This window comes from Pelodiscus sinensis, chromosome 6 (assembly GCF_052426305.1).
Source record: "Pelodiscus sinensis isolate ZL-2025 chromosome 6, ASM5242630v1, whole genome shotgun sequence".
Lineage (NCBI taxonomy): Eukaryota > Metazoa > Chordata > Testudines > Trionychidae > Pelodiscus > Pelodiscus sinensis.
This window is the reverse complement of record NC_143057.1, coordinates 61,429,716-61,454,557: the sequence shown is the minus strand read 5'-3', so window position 1 is coordinate 61,454,557 and position 24,842 is coordinate 61,429,716. Positions and strand designations below refer to the sequence as shown.

Here is a 24,842-nt window from a genome sequence, read left to right as displayed (position 1 = left end):
GTTTAGAAATCAACAGTTACCAGCACATAAGTGTAAACTGAACATTTCGCTGAAACACAGTGTCGCATACTTAATATAATACTTCTTAACTGACTGAAAACAATAGCAGGAACATATTCTGCATCTTAATAATACATACATCTACTTACAGTTCCATGTCAGAATCAACATCTCACTGACACCCTTATAATAACCTGACAATTTCCATCTCCAAACCCTTACTCTTCCCCTCCACAGTTCTGTCTGCAAACTGGTAACTCTGAAATCCACATTCAACTCAGAGCAACAAAAAACAGCTTCTGAAAGACACACAACATCCTCCAGCTTTGGTTTGGGCCTTGATAGCTTGAAGGCTGATCACTTAAAACCGTGATTTTCTTCTCTTCCCACTAAGGTTGAGGCCGCAGGGGTGGGGAACCTTTTTTGGGTCGGGGCCAATGACCCATAGAAAAATCTGTCAGGGGCAGCACACAAGTGAAAAACAATGGAAAACAATACCTCCCTCCCCAAAATCCTAGCTTTTGTGGCCCCCTGACTAAAGAGGAAAAAAGACACCCCTCACAATCCACTGGCACACCAGAGCCTAGTAGGGCCAAGACTTGTAGATTTTGTGTTCTCCAGCCCCGTGAGCTCTCCAATGCTGGGGGGCAGCCTTGAACCTCAGGTGCCAGATCCAGGCAAACCGGGGGGTTGCATTCAGCCCTTGGGCCTGAGATTCCCCACCCCAGGTTGAGGGGATCTCTTGATCTTTAGCTAAAAAACCTTTTCCAAGTATTGAGTTACTGGCACTATAGCTCTCGGAATAAAAGCATTAAACCTCTGTAAAAACATTTAGGGAATGCAATATGTTGTGAATGCTACTCTCCCAATATACATTTGTCCTTATTAAATCTCCAGGTCATGGGGCATTTTTCCAATGTTCTGTCTTAATAGCTGGAAATATTTCAATATCAGGCAGATAAGTTACATAATCTTTGCCATTTTTTCATTAGGAGTCTGGAGAACGGCATTATCTGCACTGACAGTGTCTGGGCGTTTGAGTAATCTTTTTATAGTACTTCAATTTAATAACATCCAAGCCTGAAACACTGTGTGCCTGATAAGCAGCTCACACAAATCCAGAAAATAAATGTTCTTTGAAGTTCGTATGGTTTTTTACACCGGAAATGCCATGCATCAGTCACACTGGAAATGACATGCACAGGTCATGCCAAAAATGCAACCCCCGAGACAGAAGTATCTGAGCTCATGTTCTAACCCACATTACTAAATTGGCAGCACAGCACCCTGATAACATGCCATCAAGCCAGCCTGACAAAGCCAATCTGTTAATACCCGTGTGCACGCACAGTATCTCAAGAATGTCTCATCTCCCCCTCTTTTAACGGGTACTGACTCATCTTTGCAATTCATCATAAATGATCACAAAAAAAGCATAAAAATAAATTAGATTTAGCAAAATTATGAATAACCAGGATTAAAGTTTATCTGATTTAGAAGTTACATGCAGACTTCCTGGCTACCATCCCTGAGCTTTATCATTAAGATTCTCCATTCAAATCCCCTCCTTAAATTAAATATCTGCAACAATGTGAAATCTACTATAACTCTTTAGGTGCTATAGTTATACCATCTGTCAACTGTGGGAGTAGGTAAAAGCTGGCCCACCAAGCCACCGGATCCAGCCTGCGGCCCAATAAACACTTCAGCCAGGCTCCCTCTCTGCCCTTCAACCCCACATGGCTCAGAGCAGCCATCTGCAGTGGCCATGTGTCTTGGGGGGGGTCGGTGGGGAGAGGCTTTGTGCACTACCCCTACCGCCAGCACAGTCTTGCAGCTTGGCCAACGGGAGCCGCCTTTTTTGCAGGACAGGGAGTATGTGAAATATCCTCTCCCTCTCCCCTTTCCTCAGGTTCACAGACCTCCGAGAGGGCACATGGCCCCTGCAGCTGCAACAGAATCTCCCAGACACAACACTTCGCTGCTGAATGGCTCTTGTGGTGTTGCATGGAGCCCACTAAAGCCCAGCTGTGATGGGAGTGAGGATGTGTCTACACAGGAATTATTTAAAAAAAACAAAAAAAACAAACACACCTTAAGGCTGGCCCAGGTCATTTCACTTGCACTTGCAGGAGATCCAGGGATGAAAAACTGCTGCGTAGATGTTTGGGCTCAGGCTGGAGCCCAAGCTGCAGGATGCTGCAAGGCTCCAGCTGAGTGAGAGCATCTACACAGAAATTTTTAGCACTGTAGCTCACGTCAGCTGACCCAGGCTTGTCATGGCCATGCCATGAGTCTCCTACATACGTGTAGGCAGCAGAGCTGTAGCGGGCTCACTACACTGCTGCCCCTGCCCTATTGATTATCTGAATAAAATTTGCACCCCCCATTGCTAGTGTATACTAGAGATCAGGGTGGGGAATCTAAGGTTTGGGGGCTGGATGTGGCCCCTGGCTTGCCTGAACATGGACCCCGAGGTGGGGCTCCCACTCTAGCATTGGGGAGCCCATGCTGATACTCCAGCTCCACAGCCCCAGCAGTCTTGGAGCACCCAGCGTCAGCTCCCCGCTGCTGGAGAGGAGCCCCAACCTTTGCGAGCAAGCCAGAGCCTAATCCGACCCACAGGCCCTGCCTGGCAGGGGGAAGGAAGCTTAGGGTCCCCCTAGTGTGCAAGGTGAATGTGGAGAGCATCTTTCTGCTTCTCAGTCAAGGGAGCAGGAGGGCTTTTTTCTTTCTTTGTTTGCTTCTCACTTTAGCACAACCCCAACAGATTTTCCTGTGGGTCAGCTGCCACTGACCCCAAAAAAGTTCCCCACCCCTACTGTAGAGCAATGGGAACCAAAGAAACGCAGGCCAGATCTACCAAAACAATGCTCTGAAGTTTGGTGGTTGCACAGTGTACCTGCCTTGCCTTACAAGTATCTCATCTTACATTAGGTACTTTCTGATGTGAGAAAGTCATTTTTACCAGACATGCCCATTAGTGACATTAAATTGCAACAAAAAGCAGCACAGTTAGCTTGGATTGATGTGATCCATATGAGCTGTTTGCTTATTATTACCCTTTAGGTCAGGTATGAATCAATTCTTCAATGCTTAAAGTGCTCTCAATACTGCCAGGTCTGCCACTGCCCAACAATGGAATGTCATTAACAAACAAAAAACCAAGGCCTTTTCAACTTGAATATATACAGTTATCACCAATTTTTCAACAAGTGCCAGAACGCTGATCTTCAAAGTATAGGGGGAAACTGTAATCTCTCCTATTTACCAATATGCAGTATGTGTCACCTTTTAATAGCAATCTCTGTATACCTTTAATGTTGTTTTTCTTTCCAGGAGGTCAGGCACATGTCTTGTAAACCTATACAGTGGAGTGAGAGAGGGATACCCATGCGAGATGGAGTCACTATGCCTGTAAATGAGTACTGCATGACTGCAACAACCCCACTGCAGCTTGGCCAGCGAGGGCTTCACACTGCTCTTTCTGACTGTCCCATAACAGCACTGCATCAAATTCAAGATGTTAAAACTCAGACGACAAAAATAAGGCCATAAGATTTATTTCCAACCTGAATCATGTACAGACCTGTTCTCAGTTCCCCACATGTAGATTGCAACACTAGCGCAAGCAGAATCATGTGCTAAAAAAACCAGAACACATACAGAAGAGTGGGGATTGCACACTGGGCTTGTATGACTGTCAGGCTCCCTCACTTGTATCTGCCCCACATTCTGGTCCACCTGAGACAGCAAAATGTCTTTGTGCTGGGTACCGTATGTGACTCAAGCAGTCTCGTCCTTTGCATTTTGTTCCTCTTCATTACTTTCTTGTAATGGGAGCAATCAGGGTAGCGATGGCAGTTAGGTGGAAATACAAATCTGAAATTCTGAAGGACATCACTAGGTCATAGGTTCCTGTTTTGCACCTCTCAAACTTGGCACTGACCCTTTAATTCTTCATACCTTACACTATGCACAGAATTATATCATTCCTCTTCTCATGTATTTCACTCCTCCAGAGACTTCACTCCTCAACCTCCTCCCACCAAAACAAAACCAAACAACAACAAAGCCTTGATATTTTTTTTTGGGGGGGGGGAGAGGGGGACTAAGGTGACATAATATTCATACACCACTTTGGTGACATTTCTCTCTCTCCTTTAAATAGATTGCTGTATATTAAATACTTTGTTCCTGGCATTAAAAGTGGTTAAAAAAATGGACAACTGTATCTAAGAGTGAAAGCAACTATGTTAATTTTCAGAACTGCTGAGATCCAAGCAGAGATAATGAAAAGCAAAGGAACGAAATTAGGCACCTGAGAAGAAGGGATATTTTTAATTTGCTGCATTGGAAAGATACTAATACCCATTAGAAAAATGATGTCCCTATCACAGCTTACACTGCAAAGAGTAAAAGAAAAGCATCATACAAAACAAACCACAATTAAAATAATAAATGTTTTGCACAAATTGCAGCCCTGAGTCTGCAGAAACCTTTCTTAGGGCCTAATTCTGTTCTTGGCAGATGTGCACAGCTTCCATTGACTTTGACAAGAATCATTTATGCATAACCAAGGGCAAAATTGGGCCCTTAAGTATATACCTGATAAGGCCCCAATCCTGCAAATATTTAGCCTGTGCTTAATTTTACAGTGAGTAGCCTTTGTAGACTACTCAGTGGGGAATTACAATTAAGCACATGGATAAACAATAACCATATATATTAGGGATGTTAAAAAGCGGTTAATTAGGTAACCACATAACCGCTGAAAATTCTCAGTGGTTACACACTGCGGGCTCTGCAGTATACGCTTCATACTGCAGAGCTTGCAACTCAGGGCGGCAGCAGGCCCTCAGGAAGCTAGTGCAAGCCGGAGGCTGGCTTTTAACCTGGCGCACAACAGCTCCCGCCTGCCAACAGCACTCCTTGGGAGCCAACTGCCTCTCAGCGCTGGCGCTGCTACCTCTGTACTGTAGGCAGCAGTATGGGGCAGCAGCCAGATCCAGGAGCCGGCATGTGACGGAAACCAGATTTTAAGCCAGCTCCCAGCTCCCTGGCTGCTGCTCCACGTGGCAGGCTCTCATACAGAGCCATCGGTCTGGGGTGGCAGCCAGCTCCACAGGAGCAGAGCTGGGAGCCTGCATGTAACCCTTAGCAGTAACCAATAAGCCTGTTTATTGGTTAACCATTTGAACGGATATCCTAATACATCTCTAGGATGTACTATGGAAATAAACTGTAATAAGGACACCTCATTGTGAACATTCACTCAAGTATGCTGCAAAAAAGTGGGAATATTCTGCAGTAGACATAATTGGAACACTGTGGGAAAACTGGGGAGGGGTATGGCTGTTATCTTTGTAACTGCAAATACTTTTTCTACATTATTGTTGCCTGTAACAAACTGCTTAGGTGGTATTAATGATGTCCGTTTGTAAGAACACATTGTGTTAACTTACACTCTCCATAGTTAATGGTAGCATTGGACTAATGACACAGGCCTGAACAGTGATTATCTAATTCTGGGTGTCCAATCCCAGACTGATCAAACCTCAAACATCTCCATCATCACAGCACTAGCAGCAGCTAGCCTGTTTCACAACACTACAACCAGGTCTTGTGGGACCTTATTAATTATTTACAATGTTAACAAAGTCAATCCTACATTCTGATAAGTGGCAGCAACATTGCAGTCAGCAATTTCCAGATTTTTCTGACCAGCCTCTCTTAATATGTCTTTCCCCCCTGAATTCAGCATCTTTTGTACAGTATGCCTTGTTACTTTGCAATCCGAACAGTATCTTTTTAATTTCTCACTGAAGTTACCTCAGGCTGAGTATGTCATATGGTTAAAGCATATATATTAAGTAAAGGAATGAATCTCTTGGTTTTTTGGAGGGAGAGTAGAGGGAGAAGGTCAACAAGAGAAACTGCTGATACTTACACCAAGAATGACAATCTTCAACTCTGGAGTTCAGCAACCACCGAAATCAAACTGCTCTGATGAAAATATGACTGGCTTACCATGGAAATCAGTTTTCCGTGGTTTCTGTGTGAACTTCATAGGGGAAAATACGCAAAGGAAAAGAACGTACTAACTAGGTACCAAGATTTTGTTTACTTCTATAATAAATCAGAGATTAGATCAACTTTTTTTCTTCCCCCAAATCAAAACCAAAACACACCCCACACATTTGTATAAATGGCGGGGGATGAGGTAGAGATGCAAAATCCCCTTTTATTGTTTAACCAGTTAACTGATTAAACAGGAGTGGGGGGAGAGGAAGGCGTGGCTCCAGCCTGGCTAGAGCAGCCCCCCCGCCTTCCACTGGGCTGAAGCTGTTCCCCTGCTGCAGGCAGGTGGAGCACCAGCCAGTCTGGAGCATCTTGTGCCTGCGGGACACCTGTGCCTGCTGTAGACAGAGGCTGCTCCAGCTGGGATGCTGGAGCAGCCCCTGCCTGCAGTAGGGCCAGGTGCTTCACAGGCAGGGGGTGCTCCACCACAGCCAGAGCAGTCCCTGTCCACTGCAGACCCCCAGGAGGCCTTGAGCACTTCCTGCCGACAGCAGGCAGGGGGCTGCACCAGCCTCCACCAGTTAGCCTTAACCAGTAAGCCTCCCCAGTTAACCAGTTAAACATTCACATCCCTTTGAGGAGTTAGAGACAATAAGTTCAGTGATATATATATTTCCCATTAATTTTAATGATCACTGTTCCTTCATTGGAACTTTGTGCACTGAAGTGAGGATATAACTCCCCTAAATAATAATGTGCATTACTGACCCACTGCCATGTTTTACACCAAACCAGATGCACCAGGTCTTGCCAACAGGGAGACAGCTACAGAATGAAAAACTCACTAAGACTGGAAAATTCCCACTGCAGCCAATTCTGCTTGTTTCCTTTAAATTATTTGCTACGCTCTTCTACTGGGCAAAGACAAAAGCCATAAGCAGGACAGAAAGCCTGAAGAGTCTAAAAAGAGAAAGGGAGACAGGAAGACCAAGAAACAGGTGCCCTGCAAATCCACATATATCCACTTTGCATCTGTGGATATCCATGGCTCATTTTTGCAGATGTGGATGCAGATACCAAATTTCTATGTGTGCAGGACTCTTACGAATAAGTACAAAACATAGGGAAACAACCAAATACACTACACAGCACTTCACATCAGTAATAACATTCCAAAGCAATATACCAAGATGCAAATGCTATTGAAAAATGGTGTGCTCTTGATGACTGTCCAAGAGTCACCCTCCCAAGATGCTGCACTGGTTTGAAACTTTTATTGCTGAAAGAGACACACACCAAAAAACACACACAAAAATTAGGAAGCATTTGAGATGTAGTTTGAAAAACAAAGGGGACATAATCCAGTTCGCATAGATGTCAATGGCAACACACACCTTCACTTCAGTGGGAACAAAACTAGCTTCTAGTACTGTCCAGTAAGAACTGCACAATAAGGGCTGGCCACCGTCAGAGGCTGCTCCAGCAGCAACCCCTGTTCACAGCAGCCTCCCCAAACTGCTGCCACCTGCAGCAGCCTCCCCAAACTCCCGCCACCCACCACGCTGCTGCCTCTGACAGCAGTAGCATGGGGGAGGAGGCACTGCAAAGATGGTGCTGGGGAACTGACTTAAAGTAACACTCTTCCTTCAACTTCCCTCACTTCCCATAAATGAGAGTTACAGGAGTCAAGTAAGAAGTCCTCCAGCTCACCATTATTTTGAAATAATGGCTTGTAGTGTAGACACCCACTGTTATTTTGAAATAATGTCAGTTATTCCAAAATAATGCTGCTACGTAGAAGTAGCCTTACATCCCTACTGCATGATCCTACTTAAAAGTAGCATGGTCAGAGGTGAAGTGCTATTCAAACTGCTGTTGCACCAACACAGATAAGGCAAAAAAAGAGTACGCTCTCATTTTAAAAATCAAATTATAATAGTGTTCATCCCAAATATATACCACACACACACACACACACAGAGAGAGAGAGAACCCCTAAAATACAACTTCTGTAGGAGGGACTCCATTAACCAGCAAGAACACAGAACACTGCATACAACCTAGAAGTGTGTTAGTTTGGATCAGAGACACCAAGGTTGTCTCCCACCCTACAAAAATGATCAAGATAGCTTTAGTTTTTATGCTGAGAAAACAAGACCTACATTCTTAAGTTCCCCTTTGAAAGATCCACACACAGTTAATGAAATGGAACGCCTACTATTTGAATGAGTAGTAAAAGACACAATTGTATTATGGAAGAGAATTTAAATAAAAATACTGTATGGATTCCTACCCTGAACTGCATGATTCTGCACTGACATGGACCTTTACTCCTCACTTGTGCCTTTTCCACAGTGTTCCATAGCCCCTCACTCTCACTGGTCTGCTAGAACGCCAATTTGTTTCCTTATTAATTTTATATTTCCACTCTTTATCTTGATATATCGGTTTTTTCCCTAGCTGTACGACAGTGATCATACCTAACTCTGTAAACCATTTACTCTTGTCTCCTTCCTTCTGTGAAACATTGTATGATGCTTTTCATGAGAGATAGGAAAAAAGAAATAAACTGTATGGCGCATAAAATGTGTGCCAAAGGAGGAAAAAATGATTTTTTAAAAACCAAGACAGTATGCTCTGTGGAACATCAAACCCAGGTTTTAAGCCCAATAAGATACTCTGGGGTGTATGTGGTGACCAATATCAGCAATTTCCAGTCCAATCAAAGCTACCCAAATGATGTGCCCAAGGCACTTCAATAACTGTAAAAACATGCAGCTTAGAAAAACTGTTTAAATATGTTCATAATACTGGATGTGGCTTTAATTTAAAATCTGCTTAAAAACATAATGCTGTCAGAGCATAAAAGGACAGACACATCTACAACTGTAAGTATTGAATATTACAGGCTTTTACCCTGTGCTGCAGAAGAAGAAAAAGTTCCCAGTTGCTTATTTTCTCTCCCTTCCCCCCCCCACTTAAAATAATATTAATCTAATCTGAAGAAACATTCCGTTGGCTGAACATAATCAAATACATCATGTGATTCTACCAAAGTTGTTGGCTGAATAATGCTGTTTGCTTTTCACCCTCCACTCCAAATTAGTAACCATCTGTTTAAGCTCAATTGGGATTGCTGTGTATTTTACCTACTGCAAAGAGGAATGCTGTGTATAAATGCAGCACTTGGGAAGGTGGGGGAATCCTTGCTGCAGGACGACAGAAAATAAAATGTCTCTGCATAGTTATAACCATTTGCCACTTATTTCTGACTGAAGCAAGTTCAGGTCATTTTCTGACTAGTACTGCAAGTTAGAAAAAAGATACACACTATCTTTGATTGAAGTGCCCCCAAACTATAAGCAAAAAGGGAATGGTACTGTATTTAAAAAAATAGAAAAAACAACCCAATGATATTGAAACTGCTTACCTCGCCGGGTTCCGCAGAGGAGTCATTTCCATATTTCATAGCAACTCCAGAATTCATGATTAGATTAGTCTTTTCAGAGCTCAGGTATTTCTACAGATTATAATGCTTCCAAGCTTTGCTTGATTGATTCAACACTCCTTTCTTCTCTAAGATTTTTCTGTCCTACACATTTTGCTCTAGACAGCCATTTTCACTTAACATTTATAGAGCCTAAATTAATGATGCAAGGTCTTCTAAAGGAGCCAAATTGGTTTTCATTTCACAAACAATCCATTGCTGCAAGAGACTCATTAAAGCTGCAGATTGCAGGGTCACAGAGAATGCAGACAGTCAGTCATGATCTCCTGGATACTAAAACTGCCCAAGTCCATGTGAAATCTGTTTCAGCTTTGCCTCTAGTTTTACACTGCCCTTTTCCAAGCTAGGTTTGAGCGCATCTCCCATAAGAGTTCCATAACCTGGCAACTATTTGGTGAGCTTCACATGAATTCACAGCGAGAACACAATCAAGTACTGCTAAGGTCTTAGGAAGGAAAAGAAAAACCGAGACAAACTGATGCTGCACTTCACGCTAAAGTTTCCCCCTCGACTAAGCCCGGAGTTGTAAGTGGTTTATGATCAAACACAGCTGTCTTCCTTCGAGCGAAAGGGTGCATGGAAGGGGCGGTGCCAAAGCAGAAAGGGAGGGGGAAGGAGAGCTACACAGAGTTCATTTTGGAATTGTAGGCTTCTGTCCAGCTTTCTGTAGCTAATTACTACTGATTACTGCAACCAAAACTACAAGGTAAGCATGCAACAGTAAAAGTTACCTGCATAGCCACGTAGTTAGATTCTTATTTCCCCTATTTCCATGTGCAATTAAATGAGGTTCTTTTTATGATTTAAAAAAGTTTTAACTGAACCTGAAGTTATATTTAAAAGCCAGGGATTTTACATGGTACATGAAAATTTTACAAAATTTAGGCCAGATATGACTAGATGCATTTTTTAAAAATCATGTCAGCATCTAACTAGTAGCCCAGGAAATTCCTAGGAGTATAGGTTTTTTTTTATAAAGAATGTGCTGATTTCAACAAAACAGACAACAGAAGATTTAGTGACAACCTTTTCCCCTCAGTCCTTGCCTACTGTAAGTACTCCACTCAGAGAAAAAAATGTATACTGCTTTGCACAGCTGGTGACTAAAGTGTATCTGCTCACAACCTACTTCTAAATTATCAAATCCTGGGAAGAGTTTTTATAAAGAGCAAAAATAAAAATGAGGACAAATAGGACATAACCTCAAAACTTGGCAAATCCATTTACACAGGAAAAAATGTTTACCAAGAGTAGCATTCTACAAAAGACCCTCTGAATAGTGTCAGAGGGCTAGCTGAGTTAGTCTGTAACAGGAAAAACTTTATAAAACCCAACAAATAGTCTAGCAGCACCTTAAAGACTAACAAAACAGGTATATGGTATCATGAGCTTTCGTGGGCAAAACCCACTTCTAAATAGTGATTACTGACCCTTTGATTAATGCAGATAAGGATAATTCTTCTCAATCACAAAGTCTATTCAGACCTCAGAGGGAAAAATATTAACATAATAGCAACTAAACCTTTTGGGTTGCAGCACATCCTGCTATAATATCAGGATCTGTGGGTCACTTGCCACCCCAGTCATGCCAATAGCTGGCGGGTATAGATGCTGCAGTCTCCCTGTTAAATACATTCTCTTTTCCTACCCGCCGTGGATCCATTTTCCATCCTTTCTTTTCCTTCCTGATTTTGCTTTCTATACTCACTTATTTGTTTTCCTCACCTAGATTCTTCCTTGTCTAATATTTTTCACTCAATTTTCTGCACCCAATTTTCTTATATTTCCTTCCCTTTCCCATCTCCTCCTCCCTCAGTGCTCTCTTACATTCTTGCCTGTTTATCTCCTTTGTCCCCTACCAGTGTACTCTCCTCACCTTCCCCCAGCTGCTGGCAACGTACTGTGCTGCTCTCTCCTGGTAGAACGCTGCTGTGACTAATGCAGGGAACAGCACTAAACAGAGCGACAGGGCCAGAGTACACGCTAGGGATGTAAAACCCCATTTAAAAAGTTAAATGTTACGTGTAACTGGTTAATGGGGACTCGCAGTGCGGTGTAGTGGGCACGGCCGGGCAGGAGGGCCATTCCATCCCAGTAGCTCTCCAGAAGAAGACAGAAAGATGGACATCCCCACTCCTCTGTAAAGTCTGATGTGCCAGACAGGTTGGGAGTCCAAGTGTTGAGGAATATGTGTCCTTATTTTCACATGCGGAGTAGTTACTCACTAAAATGAGAAGACCCATGTTTTCTCTTGTGAATGCAGAGACACCTGATGGTGAATTATCATAAAACATTTTGATACAGTGTAAACCTTGAGTTATTTTATGTCCAGGCGCACCCTCCATGGGTGCTCTGGGGTTGGAGCACTCACATTAAATGGTAGTATTGGGCACTCAGCACTTCCTGGCAGGCCTCTTCTCCCCTGTTTACCCAGTACCTCCTGCCACTGATGGGCTCCACTGATCAGCTTGTCTCTGTGCTCATTATGTCGCTAAACAGATGAGCTAATGGCAGCTGATGGGAGGTGGAGAAAAGGAGATGGGCCTGGATGATACATGGCTCAGATAATGGGAGGGGAAGGGGCGGGACCAGCACCTTCCAAACCAGTGGCGGGCAAGATATGGCCCGGGGCCTGCCAAGCCTTTTAATGCAGCCTGCAGCCCCCATCCCTGGGATACAGAGCAGCTTCACACCATTCAAAGCAACTGGCTCTCCGGACCATGCCGGGGGGAGGCTTCGTACACTGCCCCCACCCACAGCACAATCTTTCAGCTCCTATTGACCAGTTTCCGCCAATAGGAGCTGAGAGATTGGTGCTGGGAGGGCAGAGGCAGCAGGCAAAGCCTTTCCTCTCTGCTTCTCAGAACAGAGACACACATGTAAAAAGCCAGCTGCTTTGAGCAGCCTGGGGCTGCGGGCAGGCAGGGAGCCTGCCTGAGGGCCCTTCTGGGCTGATGACTGGGAGCTGTTTAGGTGAGCACCTCCCAGCCACAGCCTGTCTCTGGCACCCCACCCTCCCCCAACTCTCAACTCCCTCCCAGACCCTGAACCCCTCCTGCACCTCTCCCCCAGGTCACCACCCAAACTCCCCCGTGCCCCACATCACATCTCCCTCCCAGATCCTGCGCCCTCTCCTATACCCCTCCTCCAAGTCAGAATCCTCTCCTGCACCCCAATCACCTGCCCCAAGTCACAATTCAAACTCTCTGTACCTCCCGCCCTCCCTAATCCAAGTTTTCAATCCCCCCCTTCATTCAAACTCCCTCTCAGACCCACACCCCTTCTGCTTCCCAGTCCTCTACCCCAAGCTCCCTTCTGTACCCAACCTCCATCCCAGATCCCATAGCCTCTCCATAGAAAAGTGCAACACTTGACCACTTACCAAAATCTTGGAGTGCCCCCCCCCATTAACAGTTATTGCCCACCCCTGTTCCAAAGGCTGAAACTGCTCTGCAGCCCTGCTCAGTGGTTGCCTGCAAGAGCCTGGCTTGGGAGGTGACTGCCACTCCCTGCTGAAGCTTGGGTGCTGGGGTTCTCGACAGCTGCCTCCTCACCAGCCAGGCTCTCTCAAGCAGCCACCGGGCAAGGCTGTAGAGCAGCAACTGGGAGCGGCCAGCATTAAAATCAGCTCGCTCCTGCTACCTGACTGGAGTTGCAGAATGGGAAGTGAGGTGCAGCTGAGAAGAGAAACAAGCATGGCGGGAGGACATAGGGTTTCCCACCCTCTGCAAGTACCATGCAGCAGAGAGAGCACAGTGGCCCTGGTGCTGGGCACAGGGAGGACAGAACATGTGAGACTAACCTGCCCTTTAGTTCATGCACCCCCATTATGTGGAGGTACCCACTGAAATTAGGGATGTAAAATCTTGGTTAATTAGTTAACTAGTTAAATGCTAGGTTTAACCAGTTAAACTAGTTAACTGATTACACCGAGATCTCGGTGGGAGATTGCTTCAGCTACCCCTCTTCCAGCTGCATGGAGACTGCCCCCCTAGCTGCATGGGGGCTGTCACTGCCAGGCCCCCAAAACCACAACATAAAGGCTGGAGCAGCCATTGATGGACCTAACCTCTATGAATTTATCCCTCTTGAACCCTGTTCCTGGTCTTTACAACATCATCTGGCAAGCAGTTCCACAGGTTGACTGTATGCTGCATGAAGATAAACATCCTTTTGTTTTAGGGCTGTCAAGCGATTTAAAAAATTAATCGCGATTAATCACGCAATTAAAAAATTAATCAGACTGTAAAAAAATAATAAGAATACTATCTATTTAAATATTTTTGGATGTTTTCTATGGGTACGTCTAGACTACATGCCTCTGTCGCCAGAGGCATGTAGATTAGGCTACCAGACATAGGAAAATGAAGCGGCGATTTAAATAATTGCCGCTTCATTTAAATTTACATGGCTGCCGCGCTGAGCCGACAAACAGCTAATTAGCTGTTTGTCGGCTCAGCGCGATAGTCTGGACGCGCGGGTGGCGACATCAAAGGTATTTGTCGACCACCCAGGTAAACCTCATCCCAGGAGGCACACCTGGGTGGTCGACAAATACCTTTGATGTCGACACCCGCGCGTCCAGACTATCGCGCTGAGCCGACAAACAGCTAATCAGCTGTTTGTTGGCTCAGCGTGGCAGCCATGTAAATTTAAATGAAGCGGCGATTATTTAAATCGCTGCTTCATTTTCCTATGTCTGGTAGCCTAATCTACATGCCTCTGGCGACAGAGGCATGTAGTCTAGACGTACCCTGAATCTTCTAATATAGCTGGTCCCCGAGTTACGAACGCGTCGACTTATGACCGTTCGCACTTATGACCAATCTCCCATTAACCCCATTACAGCCGGTCCCCAACTTACGAACGCACCGTCCACACTTACGAATGGCACAGCTGTATTTAAAAGCATGTATACCCAACTTACGAACAAATTGAGTTACGACCAGGTGTTTGGTACGTAACCCATTTGTAAGTCGGGGACCAGCTATATATTGATTTCAATTACAGCAACACAAAATACAAAGTGTATAGTGCTCACTTTATATTTATTTTTTATTACAAAACATTTACATTGTAAAAAAAAAAAACCCTTCAGTTCACCACACTGAAGTATTGAAGTGCAAATTCTATCATGAAAGCTGAACTTAAATTCATCTATATAATCAATATATTTGTGTCCTATTCAAAAGAGTTCTTTTTTAGCTCAGCCCCAGCTGTGGGCGGCACAGGGCCAGAGGGGGGTAGACTCTGCCATGGGCAGTGCAAAGTTTGGGGGGGCTCATCCCCCAACTGCAGGTGGCATAGGGCTCAGGGGTGGGGGTTATCCCCCAGGCTGGGGGGGGTATACCCCACCATGGGCAGTGCAGAGTTTGGGAGGGGGGACTCAGCCCCAGAATCAGATTGGGGGGGAGGATCAGTCCCAGCCCCAGGCGGCAAAGAGAGGGTGGCTTGGGTGAACCCTGCCCAGAGGATGGGGGGGAAGAGAAGGGAAAGTTCTTCTCTCTTGCTCTTCTCCCCCCCCTCCCCCCAGGAGAGAGGGACGAGGGTTCAGGGTCTTTACTTTTCTTGTTTACTTCTCCACTGGAGCTGGAACAAAGGCTTCAGGTTTTTTTCCTCCTTTCTGGCTGCTTTGTTTTTCCGTGCACCCTCTGGTGGCAGTTTGCATTACTGCGCCTCACCAGAGAGGGTCTCGGAAGCAACTCATGCTGGTTTGCTGACCTGGGATTAACGAGAGTTATTTTTTTTTAAACATTAATTCTGCCCTGCGTTAATCGCGGGCATTAACTCCCACTAACTGACAACCCTATTTTGTTTGTTTCAAACCTGCTACCTATTAATTTTATTTGGTGACCTCTAATTCTTATGTTTTGGGAACAAGTAAATAATTTTTCCTTATTCATTTTTTCCACACCAGTCATGATTTTATAGACCTCTAACATGTCTCCTCTTAGTCTCCTCTTTTCTAAACTGAAAAGTCCCAATCTTTTTAATCTCTCTTCATATGGCAAGGTATTTCATATCAGAAAAGAGAGAGGGAAAACAAGTAGATTACATAGTAGGCAGTTGCAGCATGTGGTTGTCCCATAATATCGTCTCATCAGTTGGTCCTAAATATAGAGATTTATTTTATCCACTGTGGAAATGCTTTAGATTCACATACAGTATGTGGCCACTTTGCAGACTATACATACAGTAGATGAATGTAACTGGAAAAAGATTAGTGTGATCGGGTAGAGTAGCTCTGACAGCCTAATAATGTGACAGTTTCCTTTGCATAAGAGTCTTTGGTGAGGGACCTTGTCAAAGGCTTTCTGGTAATCTAAGTATCCTATATCTACCAGATCCCTCTTGTCCATATGTTTGCTGACCCCCTCAAAGAACTCTAGTAGATTAGTAAGGCACAGCACAAAAATCAACACACGGGCAGAGCTAACTGAAAACCTCCAGACAGCCTCCCTGTTTATAAATTTATGTAGAGAAGCCAAGTATAATACCATGTTGATAAGAACAGTATAAATGCCAGTTGATAGTAGGGATGTTAAATTTAGTTTAATCAACTAATCGATGGAATTTCCATTGACTAGTCAATTAGTCGATAAGCGGGGGGGTGGAGCCCTGGGGAGCTAACCCCACTGCAGCTCTGCCTTTTAAATGTATTCGCTAATTCCCGGCTTGTGCCTGGTCTAGGGATATAAGCAAATGCTTATCGGGTAGTCAAGTAGGAACTCACCTAGTTGCTTCCCCCCAACCCTTGCTGCTTCTATCCGAGAAAGGCAGCAAGGGGTGGAGCACAAGCCGGTGTTGGGGGGACCTGGCTTAAAACCCAGTGTGTCTCCCCCCCTTCCCCAGCACCATCTCCATGAGGAAGAAGGGGGCAGTGGGGAAACAGCAGGAGCAGGGATTGAAACAGTCCCACTCGCGTCCATCCCACCGCTGCTCCTCTCCCTTTGGAATGTGCATGCGCCACTTGCAACTCTTGTACATTTCAAAGGAAGAGGCACAGAAGGGAACCCGTGCCAGTGGGGACTGCTTTGCTCTCTGCTGGTGCTGGCTCTGGCTCCCACTACTTCTTTCCCTTTGAAATATACAGGAGCTGCCACGGCTCTTGTACATTTCAGAGAGAGAAAAGGGAGAGAGGCAGGGGGAAGGCCTGTGTTTCACCCTTTGAAATATACATTTCAAAGGGAAAGGCGCAGTGGGATAGTGTGCGCCCCCCTTATCAACTAATCGAGTAATCGATGGAAATTCCATTGACTACTCAATTAGCTGATTAATTGAAATTTAACATCCTTCGCCTGGTCCCAAATGCTGCCCCTCTGAGCCTGCTGGCTTTTAATACACTGAAAAGGCTGGTGCACTGTGGAGGCCCCGGCGTAAGCTGGGAATCAGCTGTACCGGCTCACACTGGGTCCCCCAGCTGCAGCTCTGCCCCCCTTACTGCTGGCAGGCTCTTAATACATTTAAAAAGCAGAGGCGCAGTGTCTGGGATCATCATCTACCCCTCAGCCTACCCTGCACCCAGCAGAGACAGTGCTGGAGGGAACTGACATTTAAGTCTGCTCCTCCCAGCTCCCGCTCCAGCTCCCCCACCTTGCTGCCTCTGATAAAAGCAGTGGGAGGGGGGGCGAAAGCGACTAGTTGAGGGACTAGTCAACTGATAGCCATAGCTGACTAGTTGCTTGCATCCCTAGTTGATAGATTAGGTGCATTTTTACAATGTCTTGTGCCACGGGCAGCTTTCAAGGGCAAGAAGAGTCAAAACTTTCAAAAAAAAGGAATTTTTTATTGCCAAAGGGAAGAAGTAGTCTTGTGGCCACAGACGCTGATTTCCCCTGTAACCAGGGAGTGCCCCACCCCTTTCCCCAAGTTCCTGCCTCTTCTTGCCCCTGCTCTGACCCAACCCACCCCCTTTTTACCCTTTTCCCCAAGACCTGCCTGTGCTCCACCCCCAATACAATCCTGCACCCAAGCTCCCATTCCACCTCTCCCCTGCCTCCTCCCCTTCCCTTTTAGGGCTTCCTAACACCACGAATCAGCTGTTTGCGGTGTTCTGAAAGCACTGGAATTGTGGAAGTTGATCAGCAGGGCCACTAGCAGGTGAGAGGCGGGGGAGGAGGGAAGGCTGGGCTGTCAATGGGTGCTCAGCACCCATTAATTTTTCCTTGTGGGTGCTCCAGCCACGGAGCACCCATGAAGTTGGCACCTACGCTTGTTGTGGCTAATGAATTGCAGTGGTACTCACACATCAGGGTTCAATTTTTGGTTCTGCCACGGTTTTCCTGCATGATCACACAGGCCATTCCTCATCTGTAAACTTACTGTCTCTGTTCCTCATCTGTAAACCAGGGATAATAAATGTTCCCCTTCTCTTAGCCTTTGTCTATCTTCTCTATTTAGACTGTAAGCTCTTTGGGGCCAGGACTTTCTCTTAAGGTATATGTCTATATTAGAACTAAGGATGATTCCTCATGTTAGATATACTTGTACTAGCTTGAAGAAGCTAATGTGTTAAAAATAGCAATGTAGCCATGATAGTGGTGGCATATGCAGCAAGCATGGTGACATGAGGGCTGGCTGTGCTGAGTACAAACCCACCTGGTCACTGCAGTCAATGCTATGGAGGCAATGCTACTACTTTCAGCACTCCAATCTGGGAATCACGGCCCAGATCCTAGTGTAAATATAAACTTAATAAGTGTTTGTACACGATCTAGCTCAGTGGGGCCTTTATCTCAGTTGAGGCCTGTAGTTACTACCATAAAACAAATACATAATAATAGACTGGACATGATTCATTGTCATTGAAGCTGATAGGGAAAGAAAACAGATAATAAAAAGTATGTTCTTTCAAACCAAAGACAAAAGGGTGAGCTACTCCATGTATACAATGCATTCCTATCAATGAGTGTTTTTTATAACCCTGACTAACTACTGAGGTTGTCTATGGCTTGTAGTCAAGTATAGTTTCACTGACACAGTCTTCGGCTACGTCTACACTGGCCCCTTTTCCGGAAGGGGCATGTAAATTTCACTAGTCGTCGTAGGGAAATCCGCGGGGGATTTAAATATCCCCCGCGGCATTTAAATAAAAATGTCCGCCGCTTTTTTCCGGCTTTTAAAAAAGCCGGAAAAGAGCGTCTAGACTGGCCCCGATCCTCCGGAAAAAGTGCCCTTTTCCGGAGGCTCTTATTCCTACTTTGAATAGGAAAAGGGCACTTTTTCCGGAGGATCGGGGCCAGTCTAGACGCTCTTTTCCGGCTTTTTTAAAAGCCGGAAAAAAGCGGCGGACATTTTTATTTAAATGCCGCGGGGGATATTTAAATCCCCCGCGGATTTCCCTACGACGACTAGTGAAATTTACATGCCCCTTCCGGAAAAGGGGCCAGTGTAGACGTAGCCTCACTGTGATAATTTTAAAACTAGTAGGGAATAGTCTTCCACTTTCTAACCATAACTGGCCCAATCACAACTCATGAAGTGATTTTCTATCATTCTTGTTAGCTGCAGAGTGAAAACTGCACTACAAAAAGCAGCTATTTCTTAAATATAAATATACAGATTGGTACATAATATATACAAGTAAAAAAAAGGATGCTTAGGCAAGTGATTCCACTTCATATAGATAATGAATGATTAGCCCTTCACAACTTCAGCATGCATGAAATGAGGCTTCTTTGGTTCGTTCTCTCCAGTTAAATTACTAAATGTCACTACTGAAATTTCTTAAATATTTTATCAATGTAATGCTCACATAACTACTGCAATTAAGGCTGCACCCTTCACAGTCACAAGCACAAACAGATCATCTCTAATGTATTGTAAACTCCAGCTCATTCTGAACACTATGCAGTATTGTTAGAGCAGATTCCTGTTTTCACTTTAACACAAAATATACAGGGGTCCTAGTATCAGTGGTTTTATTTCCAGGGACAGAATACTAGTACTGAGAAGGTTAATGTGGAGTTCTTAAAAGGAAATTCAATACAATACTTGGATAAAGTTTTCAGACAATTCTTATTCAATAGCACCAATGCATTCTGATTTAAAGATGGTCTGCTATTCTTGATGGAAATGATTCCCATCAGTGATACTGAAGGTTATCTACTTGTGTCAAGATAAGAATGTCCAGTTCATCTGAAACAACGGAAAGTAACCCTGCCCTGAAAAAGTACTAAATCTGAAAAACGTGAGTTGACTTCATGTCTCTGTCCCTTCAATTACACTATCTTGATTATTCTAAAATGGATAGTAGATCTAGAGTAATGGGATTTCCAAACATCACTTCAATCAGTTACTTACCCCTTTGCCCCTCTCCAGATTCTAAATCTATATAAAATGTCACGTCCTTGACCAGACAAATTTTCTTTGCAGTTTACATTTGATCTCTTTAATCATCCTTCAACATTTCATGTCACCAAACCACTCACTAATCTGTCAAAACCAGCAACCCTAATTACTGTCTTTGCATCCACCACTATTATGTATTCACAGTGATTCCACCTAACCTTGCAGTACGTCAGAAACAGGCAGAATGATAAACAAGGCACCAGAAAATAAACACATGCCTGTTATTCTGACCATACAGCAGAGAGAGATGCTGGTAATTTTGAAGTTCCATTTCCCTCACAACCACCTCATCTTACTCACTATCAGCAGCTTACCTTCTGCTTCTGTATAAATTTGGCCATGCTGTGGGCTACAATCTTTCATATTCACTACAGGCAGTCCCCGGGTTACGTACAAGATAGGGACTGTAGGTTTGTTCTTAAGCTGAATTTGTATGTAAGTCGGAACTGGTACATATTGTAGGGGAAACTCTAGCCAAACATTTTTTTTAGTTTTGGATAGCATAGGGAAAGGTTAACTCCCCTCTAATGTTTGTTTTGCTGTCTGTTCCCCTGTTCAGAAGATTTCACATCTATTTCTGTCCCTGTGACAAACTCAGGACTAAAGGAGTAACTCATCAAATACCAAACAGCTCTGCACCATGCTTTGAGCTAATAGCTTTATTTCCACACACCACCCAGGGTTCTAGGAGGAGGGTCCTTTTTTTGCTAACACAATGAGGCCAGCACTTTGTTTGTTTTGGTGGAGTCTTTGTTTGCCCAGGGAGCCCAGCAGGTATAGGGGGAGGAGGGGCGGAGAGGCTGCTTTTGTCTGCTGTTCGGCAGCCTGTTGCTCAGGGGAGGGGGCAGCCTGTTGCTGGCAGGGGGGGAGGGGGGAGGCGTGCAGGATGCGAGGCCGCGGGGGGGGGGGCAGCAGGCGTGGGGAGGCACTTTTCCTCTGCCCGGCAGCTCTGTGGGATCCCTGTCCCTGTGGCCAGCTGTTGCAGGCAGAGGCCAGTTGGAGCCGGCCGAAGAGGAGGAGGAGGTGGATTCTAGGACCCAGGTGAGCGAGCCCCGGGATGCTGCTGCGCTCCCGGAGCCCAGCATGTATAGAGGGGAGGAGGGGCAGAGAGGCTGCTTTTGTCTGCTGTTCGGCAGCCTGTTGCTCAGGGGAGGGGGCAGCCTGTTGCTGGCAGGGGGGTGTGGGGGGGGGCAGCGGGCGTGGGGAGGCACTTTTCCTCTGCCCGGCAGCTCTGCGGGACCCCAGTCGGAGCCGGCCCGAGGAGGAGGAGGATCCTAGGACCCAGGTGAGCGAGCCCCGGGAATGCTGCTGCGCATGTGCGGGAGTTGCCTCACCCCGTTCGTATCTAGGGATCCGACGTAAGTCGGATCCACGTAAGTCGGGGACTGCCTGTACTTTTCTGCTTCTCTTCTCTACTCTCTCTTTAGCTGAGTTCTCCGTTCCTCACCTGACATGCTCTTTCATCCCAGTTCAAAGTTGCCCCCAATTAGCAGCTTCTAATCTCATATCATTGCACGAGTTCCCATGCTCTGGAAACAGTCCTGAGATCTTGCATACTTATTTAACTAAAATTTGGTCCTATCCTCCTTCACTTTGGCTAAATTTCTCGCCAAACATCTCTACTTTCCACCATAAGAGACAGCAATGTCCCCAACACCTGTTTCTTTATACCTTAAATTCCTTCCAAAGCCCTCCCCATTTGCATCTTCCTTTCTTGGTGCACAATATTGTACTAGCTTCTTCCAAGAATTGAGCTACGAGAACTGCCATGACATCCATCTTTCCCCACTCCAGCACTTTCTCCTCCTTCTTCCTGTCACTGATACTGGAGTTTCTTGCCTAACCTATTCCTCGTCACCATTCCATCCCGCTACCTGAAGTCCCTTACTCTGACTCTCTCCGCCCTTCCCTCTGGCTCCTTTCCTTCACAAAAAGAGCATGCTGTGGTCCCCTCTCCTGTCTCCAAGACTCCTTCAACCCCACCCAGCTGTCACCCATTTCCCTTCTTCTCTTCGCCTCCATACTCATCAAGCAAGACATCTATAACCATAGCCTGACGTTCCTTGCCTTTAACTCTGCTCTGATTTCCAGCATCTCCAGTATATTCAATAAACTTCTCAACAATAGTAATCTCACCAGGCCAGTGGGGTGTTTAATGGTTGGGTAGATACTGAGATCCACATAACCCCTTCAGTCAATACAAAACATTATAAATATCACCTCCTTGGCCCTTGTACTCAGGTGCTTGGTGATGGCATGATAGGTTAATCTGAATTCAACAGAACCATCCTGGGACTTCTCCCCTGCTTTCAGCATTGCTGATCCTACTTGACATCTTGCCCTTCCATAACTTTCACAACACTGTCTTGTTCTGGCTCTCCTCCTCCTTTTGCCATTCTTCCAGTGTATGTTTTGTCAAGTCCTCCTCTCCATGTTCCCTCTAAACTTTTTCATTCATGTGCTGAATAAATTTTAAAATGTACCGAGGCATGTGTGAATGTGCACCACTGTTAGAAAAAAAGCCCTAGCTGTGGGCACTCTGCTAATTACCATTTGAATCTCTCCCAGGCTGCTGCACAAGTGTACAGCTTACAGGGAACAGTGCTTGTCTGCATTCTTTTTTTTTTATGCATCTGCCTAAGCATGGAATGTCTTTCTTAAGCCTGACTGCAAAGCTACTCATTTTCTCTTTTTAAGCCCCTTCTCCCCCTGAACCATTTCTTCTACACAATCTACAAGAATGTTGCTGAATAAATCTACTGCTTATTCATTTGTTTAATTTCTCTCATCCAAAAAACAAACAAACGCCCCTCCACACACACAAAACCTCTTAAAATACTTTCTTTGCTCTATCAAGTTGTGTAGTAGCCTCAACAGAATAACTACATAATCATAGAGTATGTCTACTCTTGCACCCTCTTTCGAGAGAGGATGCAAATGTAGACATTCTAAATTGCAAATGAAGCCGGGATTTAACTATCCTGTGTTTCATTTGCATATTTGCGTTATGGTGCTATTTCAAAATAGCGCTATTTCGAAAAAAGAAACACTGTCTAGATGCGGTTATTTCGAAAGAAAACACTTCTTCTGAAATAACCCTTATTCTTCCTACAATGAGGTTTACCAGTTATTTCGGTGAAATGTGATGCCCAGAACTGAACACAATACTCCAGTTGAGGCCTAATCAGCGCAGAGTAGAGCAGAAGAATCACTTCTTATGTCTTGCTCACCACACTACTATTACTGCATCCCAGAATCATGTTTGCTTTTTTTGCAAGTGTCACACTGTTGACTCATGTTTAACTTGGCTTCCACTCTGACCCCTAAATCCCTTTCAGCAATACTCCTTCCTAGACAATCACTTACTATTCTGTATGTGTGAAACTGATTGTTCCTTCCTAAGTGGAGTACTTTGCATTTGTCCTTATTAAACTTCATCCTATTTACTTCAGACCATTTCGAATTTTGATCCTATCCTCCAAAGCACTTGCAACCCCTCCCAGCTTCGTATCATCTACAAACGTAATAAGCATGCTCTCTATGCCACCATCTAAATCATTGATGAAGATATTAAACAGAACCAGCCCCAAAACAGACCCCTGCAGAACTCTACTTGTTATGCCCTTCCAGCATGATTGTGAACTGTTAACCATTCTCAGATGATAGATATTATCCAGCCAATTATACACCCACCTTATAGTAGCCCCATCTAGATTATATTTGCCTAGTTTATTGAAAAGAAGGTCATTTGAGACCGTGTCAAATGCTTTACTAAAGTCTAGGTATATCACATCCACTGCTTCTCCCTTATCCACAAGACTTGTGATCCTGTCAAAGAAAGCTATTGTTTTGGTTGGACATGATTTGTTCTTTACAAATCCATGCTGGCTGTTACCTATCAATTTATTTTCTTCCAGATGTTTGCAGATGAATTCCTTAATTACTTGCTCCATTATCTTCCCAGGAAACTACAGACAAGTCTGTTTAACTTCTGTGCCAGGGATGTTCTTATTTCCCTTTTTATAGATGGACACTATATTTGCCCTTTTCCAATCTTCTGGAATCTCTCCCAACTTCCGTGATTTTTCAAAGATGGCAGCTAAAGGCTCAGATATGTCCTCTATCAGCTCCTTGAGTATTCTAGGATGCATTTCATCAGGCCCTGGCAACTTGCAGACATCTAACTTTTCTAAGTATTTTTTTAACTTGTTCTTTTTTAATTTTATCTTCTAAACCTACCCCCTTCCCACTAGCATTCACTATGTTAGGCATCCCGTCACAATCATTGTTCTTGACAAAAACGGAAACAAATAAGTAATTAAGCACCTCTGCCATTTCCAAGTTTCCTGTTATTGTTTCTCCTTCCTCACTGAGCAATGGGCCTACTCTATCCTTGGCCTTCCTCTTGCTTCTAATATACTTGTAGAACACCTTCTTGTTATCCTTTATGTCTCTGGCTAGTTTTAGTTCTTTTTGTGCCTTTGCCTTTCTGGTCTTGCCCCTGCATACCTGTATTGTTTGCTTATATTCATCCTTCGTAATTTGACCTAGTTTCTACTTTTTATATGACTCCTTTTTGATTTTTAGATCACGTAAGATCTTCCAGTTGATCCAAGGTGGTCTCTTGCCATACTTTTTAATCTTTCCTACGCAGTGGAATAGTTTGCTTTTGGGCTCTTAGCAATGTCCCTTTAAAAAACTGCCAACTCTCTTCAGTTGTTTTTCCTCCTAATCTTGATTCCCATGGGACCTTACCTACCAGCTCTCTGAGTTTACTAAAATCTGCTTTCCTGAAATCCATTGTCTCTATTTTACTATTCTCCCTTTTCCCATTCCTTAGAATCATGAACTCTATGATTTAAGAACTTAAGAACATCCAAACTGGGTCCAACCAACAGTCCATCTAGCCCAGTATCCTGTCAGCCGAGAGTGGTCAATACCAGATGCCCCAAAGAGAGGGAAC

General features: G+C 44.6%; 1 protein-coding gene across 3 annotated transcripts in view; it reads right to left on the bottom strand.

Moving 5' to 3' along the window:
• MCC (MCC regulator of Wnt signaling pathway) overlaps positions 1-24,842 on the bottom strand; it is a 400,040-nt gene that overhangs the window by 288,336 nt on the left and 86,862 nt on the right. Inside the window, exon 1 of one of the 3 annotated variants that reach the window (XM_006134468.5) lies at positions 9,452-10,296. The exons of the other annotated variants lie outside the window; for them this stretch is intronic. Coding sequence (XP_006134530.1) covers positions 9,452-9,508 — 57 coding nt within the window. The 5' untranslated portion in view covers positions 9,509-10,296. Of the gene's footprint in view, positions 1-9,451; positions 10,297-24,842 lie in introns of those variants that run through there. 3 annotated transcript variants of the gene reach the window in all.